Source organism: Crocuta crocuta, unplaced genomic scaffold, assembly GCF_008692635.1.
Source record: "Crocuta crocuta isolate KB4526 unplaced genomic scaffold, BGI_CrCroc_1.0 scaffold32, whole genome shotgun sequence".
NCBI classification, from domain to species: Eukaryota; Metazoa; Chordata; class Mammalia; order Carnivora; family Hyaenidae; genus Crocuta; species Crocuta crocuta.
The window spans coordinates 13,881,373-13,896,901 of record NW_027529424.1 but is presented as its reverse complement, the minus strand read 5'-3'; the positions used below and the strand labels follow the sequence as shown (position 1 = coordinate 13,896,901).

The following is a 15,529-nucleotide window of genomic DNA, read 5'->3' as shown; positions in this document are numbered from 1 at the left end:
GGATAAGTAGATTATTTAAGGAGAAAAACACCTCCCAGTAGGTCAGATTCGTTCCAGGTAGTCAGCACTATCAGTGACAAAGGTGTCTCAAAAACACCGTTTTTCGAAAGGGAAACATGTTTAATGATTGCCTGGTACATAATAGGTGCTCATAAATGTTGGCTTAAGAGCAAATTTAATATGAACTTGAGATCAAACAGCAAGGAGCTCTCCAACAGCAACCCTTCGTCTCTGTGCTTTGCACAGACTGTGCTCTGAGTTCAGACCTGTGAAAGTGTTTATTTTGGTACGGTGTCTAATGAAGTACTGATGTCAGACAAGACACCATGGACGCAGTATTTACCGATCCTTACATGGCAAGTCACAGCTCCAGCTGTCAGCGTATTTAATCTGGAAAGTCCACGGCCTCGCGTGCACAAGGGAGGTCCAAGTCTGCGTTTGTGGCTCGTGTGTGTGCATGGTGCTTCCCTACGACCCGTTCGAACAGTTGTGAGGCCAGTGTTTGGGACACTCCAGGCCTGCCGGCCAGGGCAGGAGCTGACACCGCGCACATTTACACAGGAGACGGAAGAGAATCAATCTCTGGGTGTTTGCGTGCTGTTCATGGCCGCCCTAGAGAACGTCTCCCTAACTGTGGCTCGTGCACCTTGTGGTTTTTGGTCTTATTTGTGACATCCCCTCTGCCAGGAACTTCTTTTGCAAGGCCCAGTCCGTGTCCTTCAGGCCCAACCACAGCTGTCTTTCTCCCCAGAGCACCCTGTCCCTTCCGAGCTGTGACAAACTCAAAGAACCTTCAGGGAGACGCTGCATGTGTGGGAGTGCCATCACTGTAGCTCTTACCCCAGCGCATCTGGGCGGTGTCCCCTCCAGCGGTCAGTGAGGCCAGAACAAGCCACTGGGCCCCGTGAGTTGTTGGGGGAGCTGCGGTGCCTTCCGCTGGCACGTGATGGTGTCCAGTCGGGTGACTGGTGCCCAGGGAAACTTCCTCCAGAATTAAATTGAGTTTTACATCCAGTACTTTTGGGTCAGCATTGCACACCACACAGAGACCCCTACGCTCCTACCTGAGCACCTGGCTGCTGAGCGGTAGATGCTGTGAGCGTGGATGTGATGAAGTGTAACGTGGGGAGGCATTGTTTGCCCTCATCTTGTGTGTGTGTATCTGCGGGCACACGCCTTGGCAGTTGTGATCCACACACACGGCTAGGCTTGAGTAACAGAGTAGCAACGGGAAGGGACGCTGGAAAAAGGACTTAGGAACAGCTAACCAGGCTGAAGGCGGCTGTGACAGCTCACGGGCTTTGAGGTATTTGTGAGTCAGCCCCATTCCGAGAACCTGTCTCCTCCTTCCTGCTCCCTGCGGATCTGCCCCCGGCCATCGCGGAATCACCCTAGTCCTACTTTGCAATGGGGAGACTCTGCTGCCGTTTTGGGATTTCTAACTGTACCTCTGCTGTTACTTGAAGGGCCTGGATTCCCTCTGAGAACATCCAGGACATCACGGTCAACGTCCACCGTCTGCATGTGAAGCGCAGCATGGGCTGGAAGAAGGCCTGTGACGAGCTGGAGCTGCACCAGCGCTTCCTTCGTGAAGGAAGGTTCTGGAAGTCTAAGAACGAGGACCGAGGAGAGGAGGAGGCAGAGTCCAGCATCTCCTCCACCAGTAACGAGCAGGTAGGTGTCCCTGTTGGTCACGGGGAGTGTGAGCGCCGTCCGCGTGCTCCTCACCGGGATGAGCACCTTCCGACAGGTCTCCTTCCTTTTGTACAAATGGGCAACGGGCTCTTCCACAGAAATCGAAACCAGTTCAGGCAGATAAGCCCCCAGCAACCCTGATCCTCTCCTCTGCCGTAGGCACGTTGGCGCCCGCCACTGCACCTGTGCGGGAGTTCCGAGGGTGGTGACCACGCGGCCGTGGGTGTGCTAAGTGCACAAGGGAGCAGGTTCCTTGCTGCTTCCGTGTGGGCCGTGGCCAGTGTTGTCAGCACAGATGTGTTTCACAGCTTCTGGAGTAATGTGCTGTTACTTTTATGATGCCCACAGCTAAAAGTCACTCAAGAACCAAGAGCAAAGAAAGGACGACGTAATCAGAGTGTGGAACCCAAAAAGGAAGTAAGTGGCCCGCCTTGCAGTGTCCAGGTGGCATTGCAACAGGAAATATCTCCCAAGTTACGGTCAAGACAGTTTCCTCCAATGTACGGCACTTGTGAAAACGCACTGCCATCAAATAACAGCAACCAGGTTGGAACCCGTCTACTATCCATAGAATAAGCCGCACACAAACTGGAGGTCTCCATTTTCAGACTGAGGCTGCCTAAGTGGGAGGGCACTTGGCTGCATTTCCTGCAACTCTGCTGGTTCCTCGTAGCGTAATTAAAAACAAAGCATTTATATCCACTGTGTCAATTAGGTCAACATTTAAAAACTGGAGGAGAATCTGGTTAAGCTCAACCTTTTAAAATTATATAATCTGTTAATGCTCTAAAACCAGGTATTAGGGAAAAGTGGTTTAGAATTTTAGGGTATCTGTTACCTAGTTCAAAGTTACCTAGTTCAAAGAAGTGAGTCTAACCTGGTAGTGGTTTAAGTTTTAAATGCTATTTTTACTTAGGCTATCTGAAAAGCAAAGACCATAGTATTATATGCAATGAAATTATAAACGAAGATCCTATTTAGAATTACTGTCGCTATTAATTGATTGAAGTTTTGGGGGTTTAATTGTGGTAAAATCTACATAACAGAATTTCCCATCTTAATTACAGTTTTCTTAAGAGTAGTTTATTAGGTGGCTTTTTATGCGTATCCCTATATTTTTATCCTAAAAGAGCTTGTTCATTAACTGGTGGACTGTCTGGCGGCTTTGTTTCACATCTGAGCACTGTCCTTACCCTTTAGGAACCAGAGCCTGAAACTGAAGCAGTGAGTTCCAGCCAGGAAATCCCCACGATGCCTCAGCCAATCGAAAAGGTTTCTGTGTCCACTCAGACCAAGAAGTTAAGTGCCTCTTCACCACGAATGCTGCACCGAAGCACACAGACCACCGGTGATGGAGTGTGTCAAAGCATGTGCCATGACAAATACACTAAGATCTTCAATGACTTTAAAGACCGAATGAAGTCTGACCACAAGCGAGAAACAGAAAGAGTTGTACGAGAAGCTCTGGAAAAGGTAAAGCTGGCCCCACGAGGACCCTGAGTATGCCGAGAGTTTTCCAGTGGTGGGTTAGCACTTTTCAGCTGGGCCTCTGCCAGGCAGCTCCTTTGTAAAACAAGGAACATAATAAGATACCTTTGATAACATTTCAGTTAACAGCAACACTTGTGTTTGTGTTGGAGGCATTGGCAGCTCTTGATGGCACGGAGGGAGGAGGGGTATCCTCTAAGTAGGTGCTGTGCATTAGGGTTCTCTTCAGGGTGATGGTCTGTGTGAGCTGAGGGCTGTTAGGGGCTACCCTTGTCATTTCAGCTGCGTTCCGAAATGGAAGAGGAGAAACGACAAGCTGTAAATAAAGCTGTAGCCAATATGCAGGGTGAGATGGACAGAAAATGTAAGCAAGTAAAGGAAAAGTGTAAAGAAGAATTTGTAGAAGAAATCAAGAAGCTAGCAACACAGCACAAACAACTGATTTCTCAGACCAAGAAGAAGCAGTGGGTAAGTATTAGTGTTCTTCTGAAAATGTACCACCCAGTATACAAGTGATGAAAATTAATTCAGGAAGACGTATGTGGAATGTGCTAAGTTTATACCTGAAATAAGATCAAATGTGAAATTGCCAGCTTTAAGTAGTTTAACATTTTTATTGAAATGTTCTCTCCTCTGTGAATCCACATGACTGAGGATCGCTCAGGATTATTATGTTAAATTGAGATTGTGAAACATCAGTAGAGATTCAGTGCATCTAATTTACGTGACGCGTCTGCTGTGCTGGGGTGTATGTGGATGAGCTGGCCAGCTCTGCCGTCTGCCTGTAACGCCTGGTTGCTGGCCTCTCGGTCATCAGACTGTAAATGTCAGCATCCCAGGGGCAAGTTAAAGATTTTCAGATTTCGCTGTCCAGCATTTATACATTAGACTCTTTTCAAGTGATTTCCTTTTTGATAGTAACAGCTCACTGGCCTGTAACGCTACCTAGAATCTGACAGACTGTCCCCTATTCAGTGTCTTGTTTGTCATTGTCATCTTCCCCTAGATCAGGAGTTCTGGGTGGATGTGTCCACCCATCTCAGCTAACTGGTGGTGAAAACGTTTTACTACCAAAAACTCATAACTTGTTTTTATTATATCTGAGAGACAGAGATCAAGCACAGTCGGGGGGAGGGGCAGAGAGAGATGGAGACCCAGAATCTGGAGCAGGCTCCAGGCTCTGAGCTGTCAGTAGAGAGCCCAGTGCTGGGCTTGAACCCACACAGTGTTGAGATCATGACCTGAGCCGAAGTCGGACACTCAACTGACTGAGCTACCCAGGTGCCTCTAACTTGTTCTTTTTAATGAGCAACTGTAAGAAGTTTTATGATTCTTCATTTGATCCAGACCACATTTTTAAAAAATATTATTGTCAAGTTGGCTGACATATAAGGTATACAGCGTGCTCTTGGTTTGGGGGGTAGATTCCTGTGATTCATCGCTTCCATACAATATCCAGTGCTCACCCCTACATTTTTTTTTTTTTTTTAATGTTTTATTTACTTTTAGGAGAGAGAGAGACAGCGTGAGCAGGGGAGGGTCAGAGAGAGAGGGAGTCAGAGACTGAAACAGGCTCCAGGCTCTGAACTGGCAGTCAGCACAGAGCCCGACGCGGGGCTCGAACCCACGATCCGTGAGATCATGACCCAAGCGAAAGTCGGACGCTTAACCGACTAAGCCACCCAGGCGCCCCCATCCCTACATTTTCTGAAGAGAGTCTTTAGATTACAGTAAATATTTCCTCAGGAAGGTAAACATTATAAATACTGTGATAAATAAAGCAAAAGGGGAACTTTGCATACAATTCAGGAGAATCAATGAAGATGACTTGGTAGGAAATGCAGATGAATGAGATGAATAGCACTAGATGGGAATGAAGGTGTGCTCAAAATAATAACTAGCACAAAGCCCCAGCACTACGTCTGTGATTCTGTCTTCACGCAAAGACAAGAGAAAGGTTAGAAAGTGGGCAGTAGATCTATGGGGAGAACCCCCGTAAGTTTACTTAAAGGATCAAAATGGGAAGAGGCGGCTGTAGTAGGGAATGAGGACACTGCTTTTTCTAGTGTTTTCCAGCTGTGAATGAGCAGAAGCTGCACCGTTAGACCTGCTGTTTATCTCAGTCCACACCGAAGTGACGCTGGGCAGCGTCTCCTTTCTCGGGGATGATGGTATTCCGCTGTGTGTACACACATACCATGTCTTCTCTGTTCATCCACCCACGTGTGGACACTTAGGTCGTGTGCTTTGGTGAATGTGCTGCAGTGAACGTGGAGCCACAGTTATCTTTTCAGTATCCGGATTTTATTTCCTTTGGACACATACCTAGAAATGGGATTTGCTGGATCAAAGGGTAGTTTTGTTGTTTATTGGTTGAGGAGCCTCCATACTGTTCTCCAGAGCGGCTGCACCACTTTGCATTCCCACCAGCAGTGCAGGAATCTCCCCTTTCTCCACATCCTCGCCCCTGAGTTGTTAATTTTAGCCACCCTGACAGGTGTGAGGTGGTATCTCATCATGGTTTTGATTTGCATTTCCCTGATGAGTGGCAAGGACCTGCATAGATCTTTAGAATTTTTTAAAATGAGGTGATTTTTTTTTTCCTGTTGAGTTATATAGTTTGAGGCCTGAAACACAAATGTCAAGATACAGGATTTGCAGAATATTTTCTCCCATTCCATAGGCTGCCATTTCATTTTATTTCCTGTGCTGCACAGCAGCTCTTTAGTTTGACTTGACCCACTTGTTTAATTTTACTTTTATTGCCTGTGCTTTTGGTGTGAGATCCAAAAAATCCTCTCCAAGACCGGTGTCAAGGAGTTTTACTGCTTATTTTCTTCTAGTATTTTATGGTTTCAGGTCTTACATTCAAATCTTTAATCCATTTTGAGTTAACATTAGTGTTTGGACAACAAAAGTAAATCTAGTTTCATTCTGTTGCACGTGGCTGTCCAGTTTTTTGCCTTTTATTGAAGAGACTGCCTTCTTCCCATTGTTCTTTCCCTCTCCTTTGTTGGAAAACTAATCGAGCGGATAGTGCAGGTTCATTTCTGGGCTCTGCTCTGCTCCACTGAGCTGTGCATCTGTTTTCATATCAACGCCAGACTGCTTTCATTTATACCTATTTAAAAAAAAAATTTTTTAAATTTATTTTTGACAGAGACTGAGCACAAGTGGGGGAGGGGGAGAGAGAGAATGAGACAGAATCCAAAGCAGGCTCCAGGCTCTGAGCTGTCAGCACAGAGCCCGACACCAGGATGGAACTCACAAACTGTGAGATCATGACCTGAGCCGAAGTCAGATGCTTAACTGACTGAGCCACCCAGGCTCCCCCATTTATATTCATTTTTTAGACGAGGAATTTTATGAGCTTATGAGATTATAAACAGAGTAACTAAAGAAACACTCTTCTCTTCATGTCCTGTCTAGTAGATGAGTAAATATAATTAACTCTCACATTATGAAAAAATACAACATTGTCGGACAGAAAGCAAGCAGTTGTGCCAGATGCCAGAAAATGGATGTTAAGATGAGATACAAATAGGAGAATGTAGTACAGACAGCACGCCTCTGGAATACACCCACGGTGGAAGGGGGAATCAAGAATGAGGGAGTGCACACATAAGTAAATGTTAGGGTACTTGAAAGAAAGGATGGTGATTTAAAGACGGGGAAATGGAGATAGAAGTTAAAAAACCTGGTCAAGAATCACGTGAGTAATTAGTACATGTCCAGGATTTAAACTCAAATGGGACTCATTCAGCTATTTCCAAAATTAAAACATGCTGTCCATGCTTTTCTTAGTGACTTTTTACTGAAGTTGCAGTAAGATCGTAATACCACATGTAGGCTGCGTCCCCAGGTCGCATCCCCGGGACTCATCTACCTCTACAGGTCAGTCTGTCTGTATGGAGCACATACAGGTGCCGAAACCAAGCACATCCTTTTCTTCCCTGTCAGGACCAGTTCGTCCTCAGCTGCGTGTCCAGGGTCTCACCTTTCTGTTGCCAGCTCAGCTTGAAAGTGTAGTGTTTATGTTCCCCAAGTCGAAACAGTCCACACTTAGATGGACTCTTCACCTCTGTGTAGACCAGTTTTTCACTCTCAGTTCTGTTCACATTTGAACCAAGAACTTCTTGTACACAGGCTGCTCTGTGTACCAGAGACGTTCAGCAGCAGCCCCGGTGTCCATCCCTGGGCGCCAGAGTACCGCTTCTCCCCTCCCAGGCTGTGACCGTCAAAATGGCTTCAGATGTTGCCCAACAAGATGAAGGCTTAGACTGAGCACTAGTTTTGGATCATAAGTGACCTCGATAATAGCATATCCAGTGGGGAGAGACGGGTGAAAGAGTGCCTTAGGATTAAGAAAGAAAGGGAAGAGAATAATTGGAAGTAGGAAGTTTGGCAATTCTTTGAAGTAGTTTGTGAAGGGGAGCAGAAAAACGGGGGTGGTTGAAAGAGATGTGAGGTGGAGTTTTTTAAAATTGTGCATAAATACACATAATGTGAAGATGGTAAATTTTAAGTGTACACTTCAGTGGTATTAAATATACTCCTGTTGTACAACTATTACCACCACTTTTTCACCCTGTAAAACGGAAACATTTTACCTGCTAACCACTCACGCCTTCCTCCTGGTGGCCACTGTTCTGCTTTCTCCTCACAACTGCGACCGTCCAAGTATCTCTTGTAAGTGTGAGCAAACATTTGTTTTTTTACAGCAGGCTGTTTCACTTAGCATTATGCCCTTAAGATTTATCCATATTGTGGCACAAGGAAGTTATTCCCTTTTCTTTTTCAGGGTGAATAACATTCTGCTGCGTGTATGCACCGCACTCGGCTGTGCAGCACAGCACTTGTCAGGGAACACACGGGGATTTTTTCCTGGTTTTTGCTATTGTGAATAATGCTGCTGTGGACATGGGTGGGCACAAGGCTTTGAGACCCTGCTTTCAGTTGTTTTGGGTGTATAGCCAAAGGGGAGCTGTGGGGTCATATGGTAATTCTATTTTAGGCTTTTGAGGAAATACTGTACTGCTTTCCACAGCAGCCATGCCATCTTACACTCTTACCAACAGTGCATGGGGTTCCAAATTCTCTCCAAGATAGTAGCCCTTCTGACAAGTGCGAGGCGCTATCTGATTGTGGCTTTGATTTACATTTCCCTGATGGTCAGTGACTGACATTCGACATCTTTTCACACTTATTGGTCGTCGTCGTATCTTTGGAGACCTGTCTCTTCAACTTCTTTGCCCATTTGTGAATCAGGTTGTTAATTTCAAAGTTTTGTATCTATTCTGGATAGTGATTGCTCACCAGGTCCACGATCGGCAAATGTTTTCTCTCAGTCTGGGAGTTGCCTTTCTGCTCTGTAGACCGTGTCTCCTATTGTACAAAACTTTAGGATTTTTACGAAGTCCACTCTCTCTTTTCTTTTGTTGCCTGTGCCTTTGGTCACATCCAAGAACTTGCCAAATCCAGTGTTGTGAAGCTTTGTGCTGTGTTTTCTTCCAAGGGTTTTGCTGTTTTGGGCCTTACCTTTAGGTCTTTGATCCATTTTGAGTTAATTTCTGTATATGCTGTTAGGGAGGTGTCCAGCCTCATTCTTTGTGTGTGGAGATGCAGTTTCCCCAGCTGTGTGGTTAAAGACTGTGGGTTCCCCCTTGAGAGGTCTTGGCCCCCTTGTCAGAAACCCTTTCACTATATATGTGAGGGTCTCTTTCTGTATTCGTTAGTCTGTATGTCTGGTTATGCCAACGCCACGTGGTTGGTTACTGCAGTAGGTTTGAAATGAAGTATGAGTCCTCCAGTTTCTTATTTTCAAGATTATTTTGGTTATGTGGGGTCCGTTGAGATTGCATGTGAATTTTAGGATGGGTTTTCTATATCAAAAAAACTTTCACGGGGATTTTGATAGGAAATGCACTGAATCTGTAGATTGCTTTGTGTAATAGGGGCATTTTAATGATATATGAATTCTTCCAGTCCACAAACATGGGGTGTGTTTCCCTTTATGTCTTTTTAAAAATATTTTTTAAATGTTTTTTATTTGTTTGAGAGAGAGAAAGACAGCATGAGCAGGGGAGGGTCAGAGAGAGAGGGAGACACAGAATCTGAAACAGGCTCCAGGCTCTGAGCTAACAACTGTCAGCACAGAGCCCGACGTGGGGCCGGAACCCGCGGACCATGAGATCATGACCTGAGCCAAAATCAGAAGCTCAGCGGGCTGAGCCATCCAGGTGCCCCATCCATTTACGTCTTTAATGTCTTTCAGCAGTGTTTGGCAGTCTTCATTGTGCAAGCTTTCCCCCTCCTTAGTTAAGCCTGTTCCTGAGTATTTTAGTGGTCTTTGATCTGAAACAGAATTTTTTTCATGGTTTCCTTTGGAGATTGCTCATTGTTCCTGTTAGAAATGCAGCTGATTTTAGGACCTTCCATCCTGCTCCTTTGCGGAATTCATTTTTTCTCGTAGCTTTGTTGTTGACTCTTGTGTATGGATAACTCTGAAGTAATCGAGTCATATGCAAACCAGATAAAGTTTATTTCTTCCTGTCAAGTATGGATGTCTTTCTTGTTTGCCTGATCCTGTGCCAAAACTTCCTGTAGTTGAATACAAGTTTAAAAGTGGGTGCCTTCTTGCCTCACTCCTGACTTTGCAGGAAAACTTTGTCTTACTGTGATGTTTGCTGTGGGATTTTCATATTGCGGCAGTTTTCTTCTCCTTCTCTTCTGTTGTCATGTTATTTATCATGAAACCGTGTTGCGTCTTTGATGCTTTTTCTACATCAGTTGAGATGATGTGTCTTTGTTTCCTTATTATATTGATGCAGCATATTACACTGATCAATTTGGTGGTATATAATCCGTCTATTATGCTACTGAATTCCATTTGCTAATACTTTGTTGAGGATTCTATCCAAATGTCCGTAAGTCATGTCGATCTATAGTTTTTGTTTCTTGTAGTGTGCCTGTCTGCCTTTGATATCTGAGTTAGGCTGGGTGCACAGCATAAATTTAGGAAGTGTTTCTGCCTCTTTACAGTTTTTTGGAAAAGTCTGGAAAGGATTGCTATTAATTCCTGTTAAACTACATGCTAGAATTTACTAGCATCACCAGCAAAACCAGGGTTCTTTTTTTTTGAGAGATATTTTTTTTATTACTAATTCAGTCTGCTTAAATTTCTTTGAGTTAGTCTTGGTAGGTTTTGTGCTTCTGGGAGTTTGTCCATTTTGTCTAGGTTATTCAGTTTTCTGATGTGGAATAGTTAATGGTACTCTTAAAATCCTCCATATTTCTGTAGAATCAGTAGTAAGTTTCCCACTTTCTTTTCTGATCTTAGGAATTTGGGTCTTCTCTCTCAGTTCATCTAGCAAAAAGACTCAATTTTGTCGATCTTTTCAAAGAACCAACTTTGGATTTCATTGATTTTTGTCTCTTTTTCTACTCTACTTCATTTATCTCTGCTATGCTCTTTATGGCCACTTCACACTGCAGGACCCCCCTGAGCATTCCTTGCAGGGCAGGTCACAAGTCCCTCAGTTTCTGTGTATCTGGGAATGTTAAAATTTGTCCTTCATGTTTACAAGAACAGTTTTGCTGAATATAGGATTCTGCATTGACAGTATTCCCTTTTAGCAGTTGGAATGGATCATTAGCCCATGGTCTTCTGGTCTGGTGAGAAATCTGGTAATAAACTGTCACATGTCAAAAGGATCATCAGTATNGCGAGATCATGACCTGAGCGAAAGTTGGACGCTCAACCGACTAAGCCACCCAGGCACCCCTCATGGTTCTCTTTTAACTTGGGCTTTTGAAAGTTTGGAGATACTGTGTCTTGATGTGTGTCTTATTTAGGTCACATGACTTGGAATTCATTGAGCTTCTTGGATATTCACAATCATATCTTTTATTGGACTGGGAGGTTTTCAGCCATTATTTCTTCACCTGCTCTCTGTACTTTTCTCCCTCCTCCCTCTGGGACTCCCAGAAGGAGTATCTTGGTACCTTAGATGGTGTTCCCCAAGGTCTTTCAGGTTCTGCTCATTTTTCTTCTGTTTTGTTAATTTCTGTTGTCCTGGCTTCAGCTCAGGTCTGTCTTTGAATTCCTGTAGAGAATAAGCATTTCACTTCAGTTAATGGACTTTTCTGTTCCAGATTTTCTTTCTGGTTTTTCTTTTTTTCTTAATTAATTTTAAGAGCATAGCAGGGGAGGCAGGCAAAGGGATGCAGGGAATCTTAAGCAGGCTCCATGCTCAGCACGGAGCCTGACATAGGGTACAGTCCCATGGGATCCCAGGGGTAAACCCTGTTAACTTTCTCCACATCTCTCCTAAAGATGCTCAAACTAAAAGAACTAGATTGTATCTCTGCCATTAGGGCCTTCTCAGGGTCAGCCTTTTTCTCAGTATGCCTTATTTTTGTGGTTACGGCTGAACGCTGAACACTGGAAGCTAATAACACGGTAACTCTAGAACTCCTTTCTCTCCCTCTTCAGGGTTGCTAAATTTTGTTGTAGGCCTTGTGCTGAGGATCAGTGTGAGGCATAAACTGAAGGACTTTTTGGGTCTTTTCTGAGTGTTTCCTTGGGCACGCACTCATGCGGTTAGTTTTGCGTACACACAGCTGCCACCACGCAGCTGGAAGTGGGGGGCAGTGGCTGAAGTGCTACAAGCTGAAATTGACTAAAATTAACCAGCATTTACTGTCCACCACTTACCTGGGACCTGCCAGTCTTCAGTAGACTCCGGAGTTGCAAAACAGTTCCTGAAGACTGATCCTGCCCGTGAAGTTGTTGTCCACACGGGGAGAGATTCCTGGTGCTTCCTTCCCGCTCATCTGTACAGGATCCTATTTAGGTTTGGGTGCCGGTGGGAAATGGGCAGGAGAGGGGAGTTAATGCGCCACGGAAGCTCACATTTGCTGGCCACGGGCCGCAGCGTCCGTTCCCTGCCGTTCAGCGTGGGGCACAGAGCACACTTGATGTTCTGGATGACCCCGCTGACGGCCGAGCCACAAAAGTCTTGAAGGACAGAGCCCCGTGCCCGCTGCTAACCTGGCCCCGCTCTCTCGCCTGCAGTGCTACAACTGCGAGGAGGAGGCCATGTACCACTGCTGCTGGAACACGTCCTACTGCTCCATCAAGTGCCAGCAGGAGCACTGGCACGCCGAGCACAAGCGCACCTGTCGCCGGAAAAGATGAAGGCGGGTCCCGCGGGCGCCGGCGACGAGCACTCTTCTCAGACAAAGCGGTTTTTGTTTCCAAGAAGCCAAAATTGTTTAGAATTTGCTTCCCATTTTGCACCAGCCTTTAAACACTTTTCGTGAAGAAATTTTGCACAGTAGTTTAAATCTTTTGTTAATGCTCCTCCGGAGTTTTTCAGGGGGTAAAAGTAACATCAGTGGAGGGTATTATTTTAAATAAATTTTAATTGAGAATTTGTTGCATTTTCAGCAAATTTTAAAACATTTTTAGGTTTTACAGAGATTTTAACCTTTAAACAGCAGATCTTTAAAAAACAACAGGTGAATACAAGTGAGTTTAACAAAGAAGCATTTAAAATAGATCTGAATGTAAGAACTACAGAACTGTTTCAGAAATAAAACATACTACCTTGATGTGAAATTTATTTCTTAACCTTGTTGAGCTGGTTTTGTTCAGCTTAATTTACGGTTTCAAGGCATCGTCTGTCTACTGGTTATGCCAGTGGGTACGTGGCTGAATTTAGGGAACAGGGTTGACACAGCAGGTGCTAGTCCTGCATATTTTTCCTTAAATATTTCCCAATTGTGTTTTTCATTGTTTCTTTTCAATATATAACTTTTATAACAAATTATTAGCTTTGATCTTGTAGTTTAAAATTGCAGGGAACCGGGGTAATCTTTTACTGAGCTGGATCTTAGAGAAAATGAATATTTAAAATTTAAAGTTTGCACATTTCATCTTTGTCCTAACATGAGTGCTTGTAACAAGATAAACAACAAATAAAAAGCCAAAAACTACCTTTCTCCATCCATGAAATTATAGATGAGGCATACAAATTTCTTTAATGCTTCCCTTCCCTCCCCAAATATCATCTGATTGCCTATTATCTGGTGTCACCTCGTATATTGTAAATTAATACTGAAAGGAAAGAAAGCACTTAAGTTTCACAGAGGCCGTTATGTTTGTAGTAATGGGTCATTGCCTACTAATGAACTCCATCACTGTACACAGAATGAAGAATAATGCATGTTAATTTTCTTGTATTAAAGATGCCGTGATTTGTAAAAAGTCTGTATTTTGCGGAATGTCTGGATTAAGAAGCATTACCAATAGGAATGGATCGATAGTTGAATAATGATTTTTTTATACATAGATATATAAAATACAGCCAGGAAATCTTAAATTACTTTTTTTTTTTTTTAAATCTCACCACTTATGTTGTTTCAAAGACTGATCTTAGACCAACTCAAATTCACATCTATCATTTAGTTATTTTTTAAGGTTAGAGAAATAATTTGTAAATATTTATTTAGACCTTTGATATTTATTAAAGCAATTACACACCATGGAAGTGAAAGAATCAGGAGGAAAACCTTTTAAAAAGTTTTCTCCAGGTTTGTCAGGGTCACTCTAAAGTTGAAAATGTAACTAAGTCTTCTGTGAAAGGACCTGCATACGGTCCTGATGCTGTTGAGGTGGTGACACAGGCTGATGCAGGCTGCTGCCCCCGAGCGGGGCAGTGACTGGGTGTCTTGTTCCCTCCCTGTCGCTCTGATGTGTGCGCGGCACCACGGTGGTGCCGGTGCCTGGTCTTGAGAGAGACCGTAACCGAGAACACTTACCTTCTCTGATTGTTTTTCAAGTTTTAAGACTTCGATCCACCCCTATGAGAGCAAGTATTGTGGAAATATTTTTGGTGTAAAATCATTCCAGAGTATGTACTATTTACCTGATAGCTGCATGAAAGTAAGATTCGTGTTACTTTGGCTTTTTTGTCTCCGTTGACACGGTTGCAACATTTCCAAGTTACTACAGCGTGAAAACTGTGTATTTAAAAAAAAAAAACAAAATTTAAAAAAAGAGATTGTGGCCTGGTTTTGTAAAAGTTTTAGGTAAAATTACAACTGATTGTTTTAGGAATCACTATTAAAATTTTTCTGCAAATCATAAAGCTATATCAAGGTGTTGAGCTTGGCCACTATGCACATTGTAATTACTCATTGTGGCTGTCCAGTTCTATGATGCATTCTGGCATTTTGTAAGCTGCTCTGACTAGCAATATATAGATTCATTTAATGTGTTAACATTGGTTAATAAATGTATTTAAAAAAACTGGCTTTAATACATTGTTGGTCTCGTCCTTTCCCCTATCCGAAAGCAGACATGGTCACCTGCATGGTGACCCTATAGTATGGGTTTATCCACTGGTGACTTCAACTTCCTGTGGAGCCAGGGACTTAAACTTCATTCACTTAAAACATTTGAGTTGACTTTACCTTTATTGGTCCACAAAAAGACTGAAAATACTCGGACCAATTCTTGAAAATTTTAGGTCTGACTATAAATTTTCTTTTTATGCTGTAGGCTGCATGTTCACCACATCTTGCTTCGAATCCACCTGTGATGCCTGTATCTACACAGGTCTGCATCACCCTCTCGACCAGACGGAGGGGGTGTGGCTCAGTCCTATCTGTGCCTTCGGTACCTCGTTCAGGGGTTCTCGGACTTCGGACAGGAGGACCGCAGGGGACTGGACACTGCTGGGCCCCAGCACCTGCACTGCTCACAGCTTCCCAGGTGTTGGTGACGGGGTCATCCTTTCATGAAAATACACCTGCGTTCACAAAAGAGACCGCATAAATTTTAGTATATTAGATTCCTGGGGCCCATCTATAGGCTCCCCCCGCCCGGAGCGGTCCCAAGTCCCTTGGGTTAAGAATCTCTGATGCATGGAATTGGAGAGACAGAAGTCTGATGGGCAGGGAGGCAATGGCGGTCCTGTGACTGTGACCTAAATCAGACCGTCTCAGACTCCACATGCACTCAGGTTACCTGGGGCTCTCAGCTGCAGAGTCTGACCTGGTGGGTCGGTGGAGCAGGAGTTGTGCCATTTTTCGTCACCTTCCAAGTGATGTGGATTCTGCTGGCCAGGGATCACAGCTCAGAGGCAGGACGTTGAAGGGCACATAAATTAACCACTATTGCGCTAAGTAAAAACCACAAAACAATGCTGTCAGATGAAAGCCTAGAATGTGGGGCACATAGGTAATTTAAAATTTTCTTTTTTAAAAAATTTTTATTTCTGAGAGAGAGAGAGACAGCGTGAGCAGGAGAGGGTCAGGGAGAGAGGAAGACACAGAATCT

The 15,529-nt window shown here is 44.0% G+C and overlaps 1 protein-coding gene and 2 long non-coding RNA genes across 12 annotated transcripts in view; 1 reads left to right on the top strand and 2 right to left on the bottom strand.

The window, feature by feature from the left end:
- Positions 1–14,507, top strand: part of ZMYND11 (zinc finger MYND-type containing 11) — a 133,948-nt gene extending 119,441 nt beyond the window's left edge. For 7 of the 10 annotated variants that reach the window (XM_077758562.1, XM_077758561.1, XM_077758560.1 and 4 more), the window contains 5 exons: positions 1,467–1,674; positions 2,044–2,112; positions 2,896–3,168; positions 3,466–3,651; positions 12,260–14,507. In XM_077758562.1, the coding sequence (XP_077614688.1) occupies positions 1,467–1,674; positions 2,044–2,112; positions 2,896–3,168; positions 3,466–3,651; positions 12,260–12,382 (859 nt within the window). In that variant the 3' untranslated portion in view covers positions 12,383–14,507. Of the gene's footprint in view, positions 1–1,466; positions 1,675–2,043; positions 2,242–2,895; positions 3,169–3,465; positions 3,652–12,259 lie in introns of all 10 variants that reach the window. The other 3 variants (XM_077758554.1, XM_077758556.1, XM_077758555.1) reach the window with 1 other exon arrangement.
- LOC144227031 (uncharacterized) lies at positions 4,717–12,285 on the bottom strand. Its single transcript, XR_013333828.1, has 3 exons — positions 11,900–12,285; positions 11,188–11,288; positions 4,717–6,304 (listed from the first exon to the last, which is right to left on the bottom strand). It is a non-coding gene; the product is annotated as an uncharacterized LOC144227031 (long non-coding RNA).
- Positions 14,508–14,865: 358 nt separating the features above from the next.
- The window catches only part of LOC144226947 (uncharacterized), a 30,226-nt gene continuing 29,562 nt past the window's right edge, over positions 14,866–15,529 (bottom strand). The window contains exons 2-3 of the long non-coding RNA XR_013333797.1: positions 15,218–15,371; positions 14,866–14,999 (exon numbers count right to left, since the gene is read on the bottom strand). This is a non-coding gene — a long non-coding RNA (uncharacterized LOC144226947). The remainder of the gene's footprint in view (positions 15,000–15,217; positions 15,372–15,529) is intronic.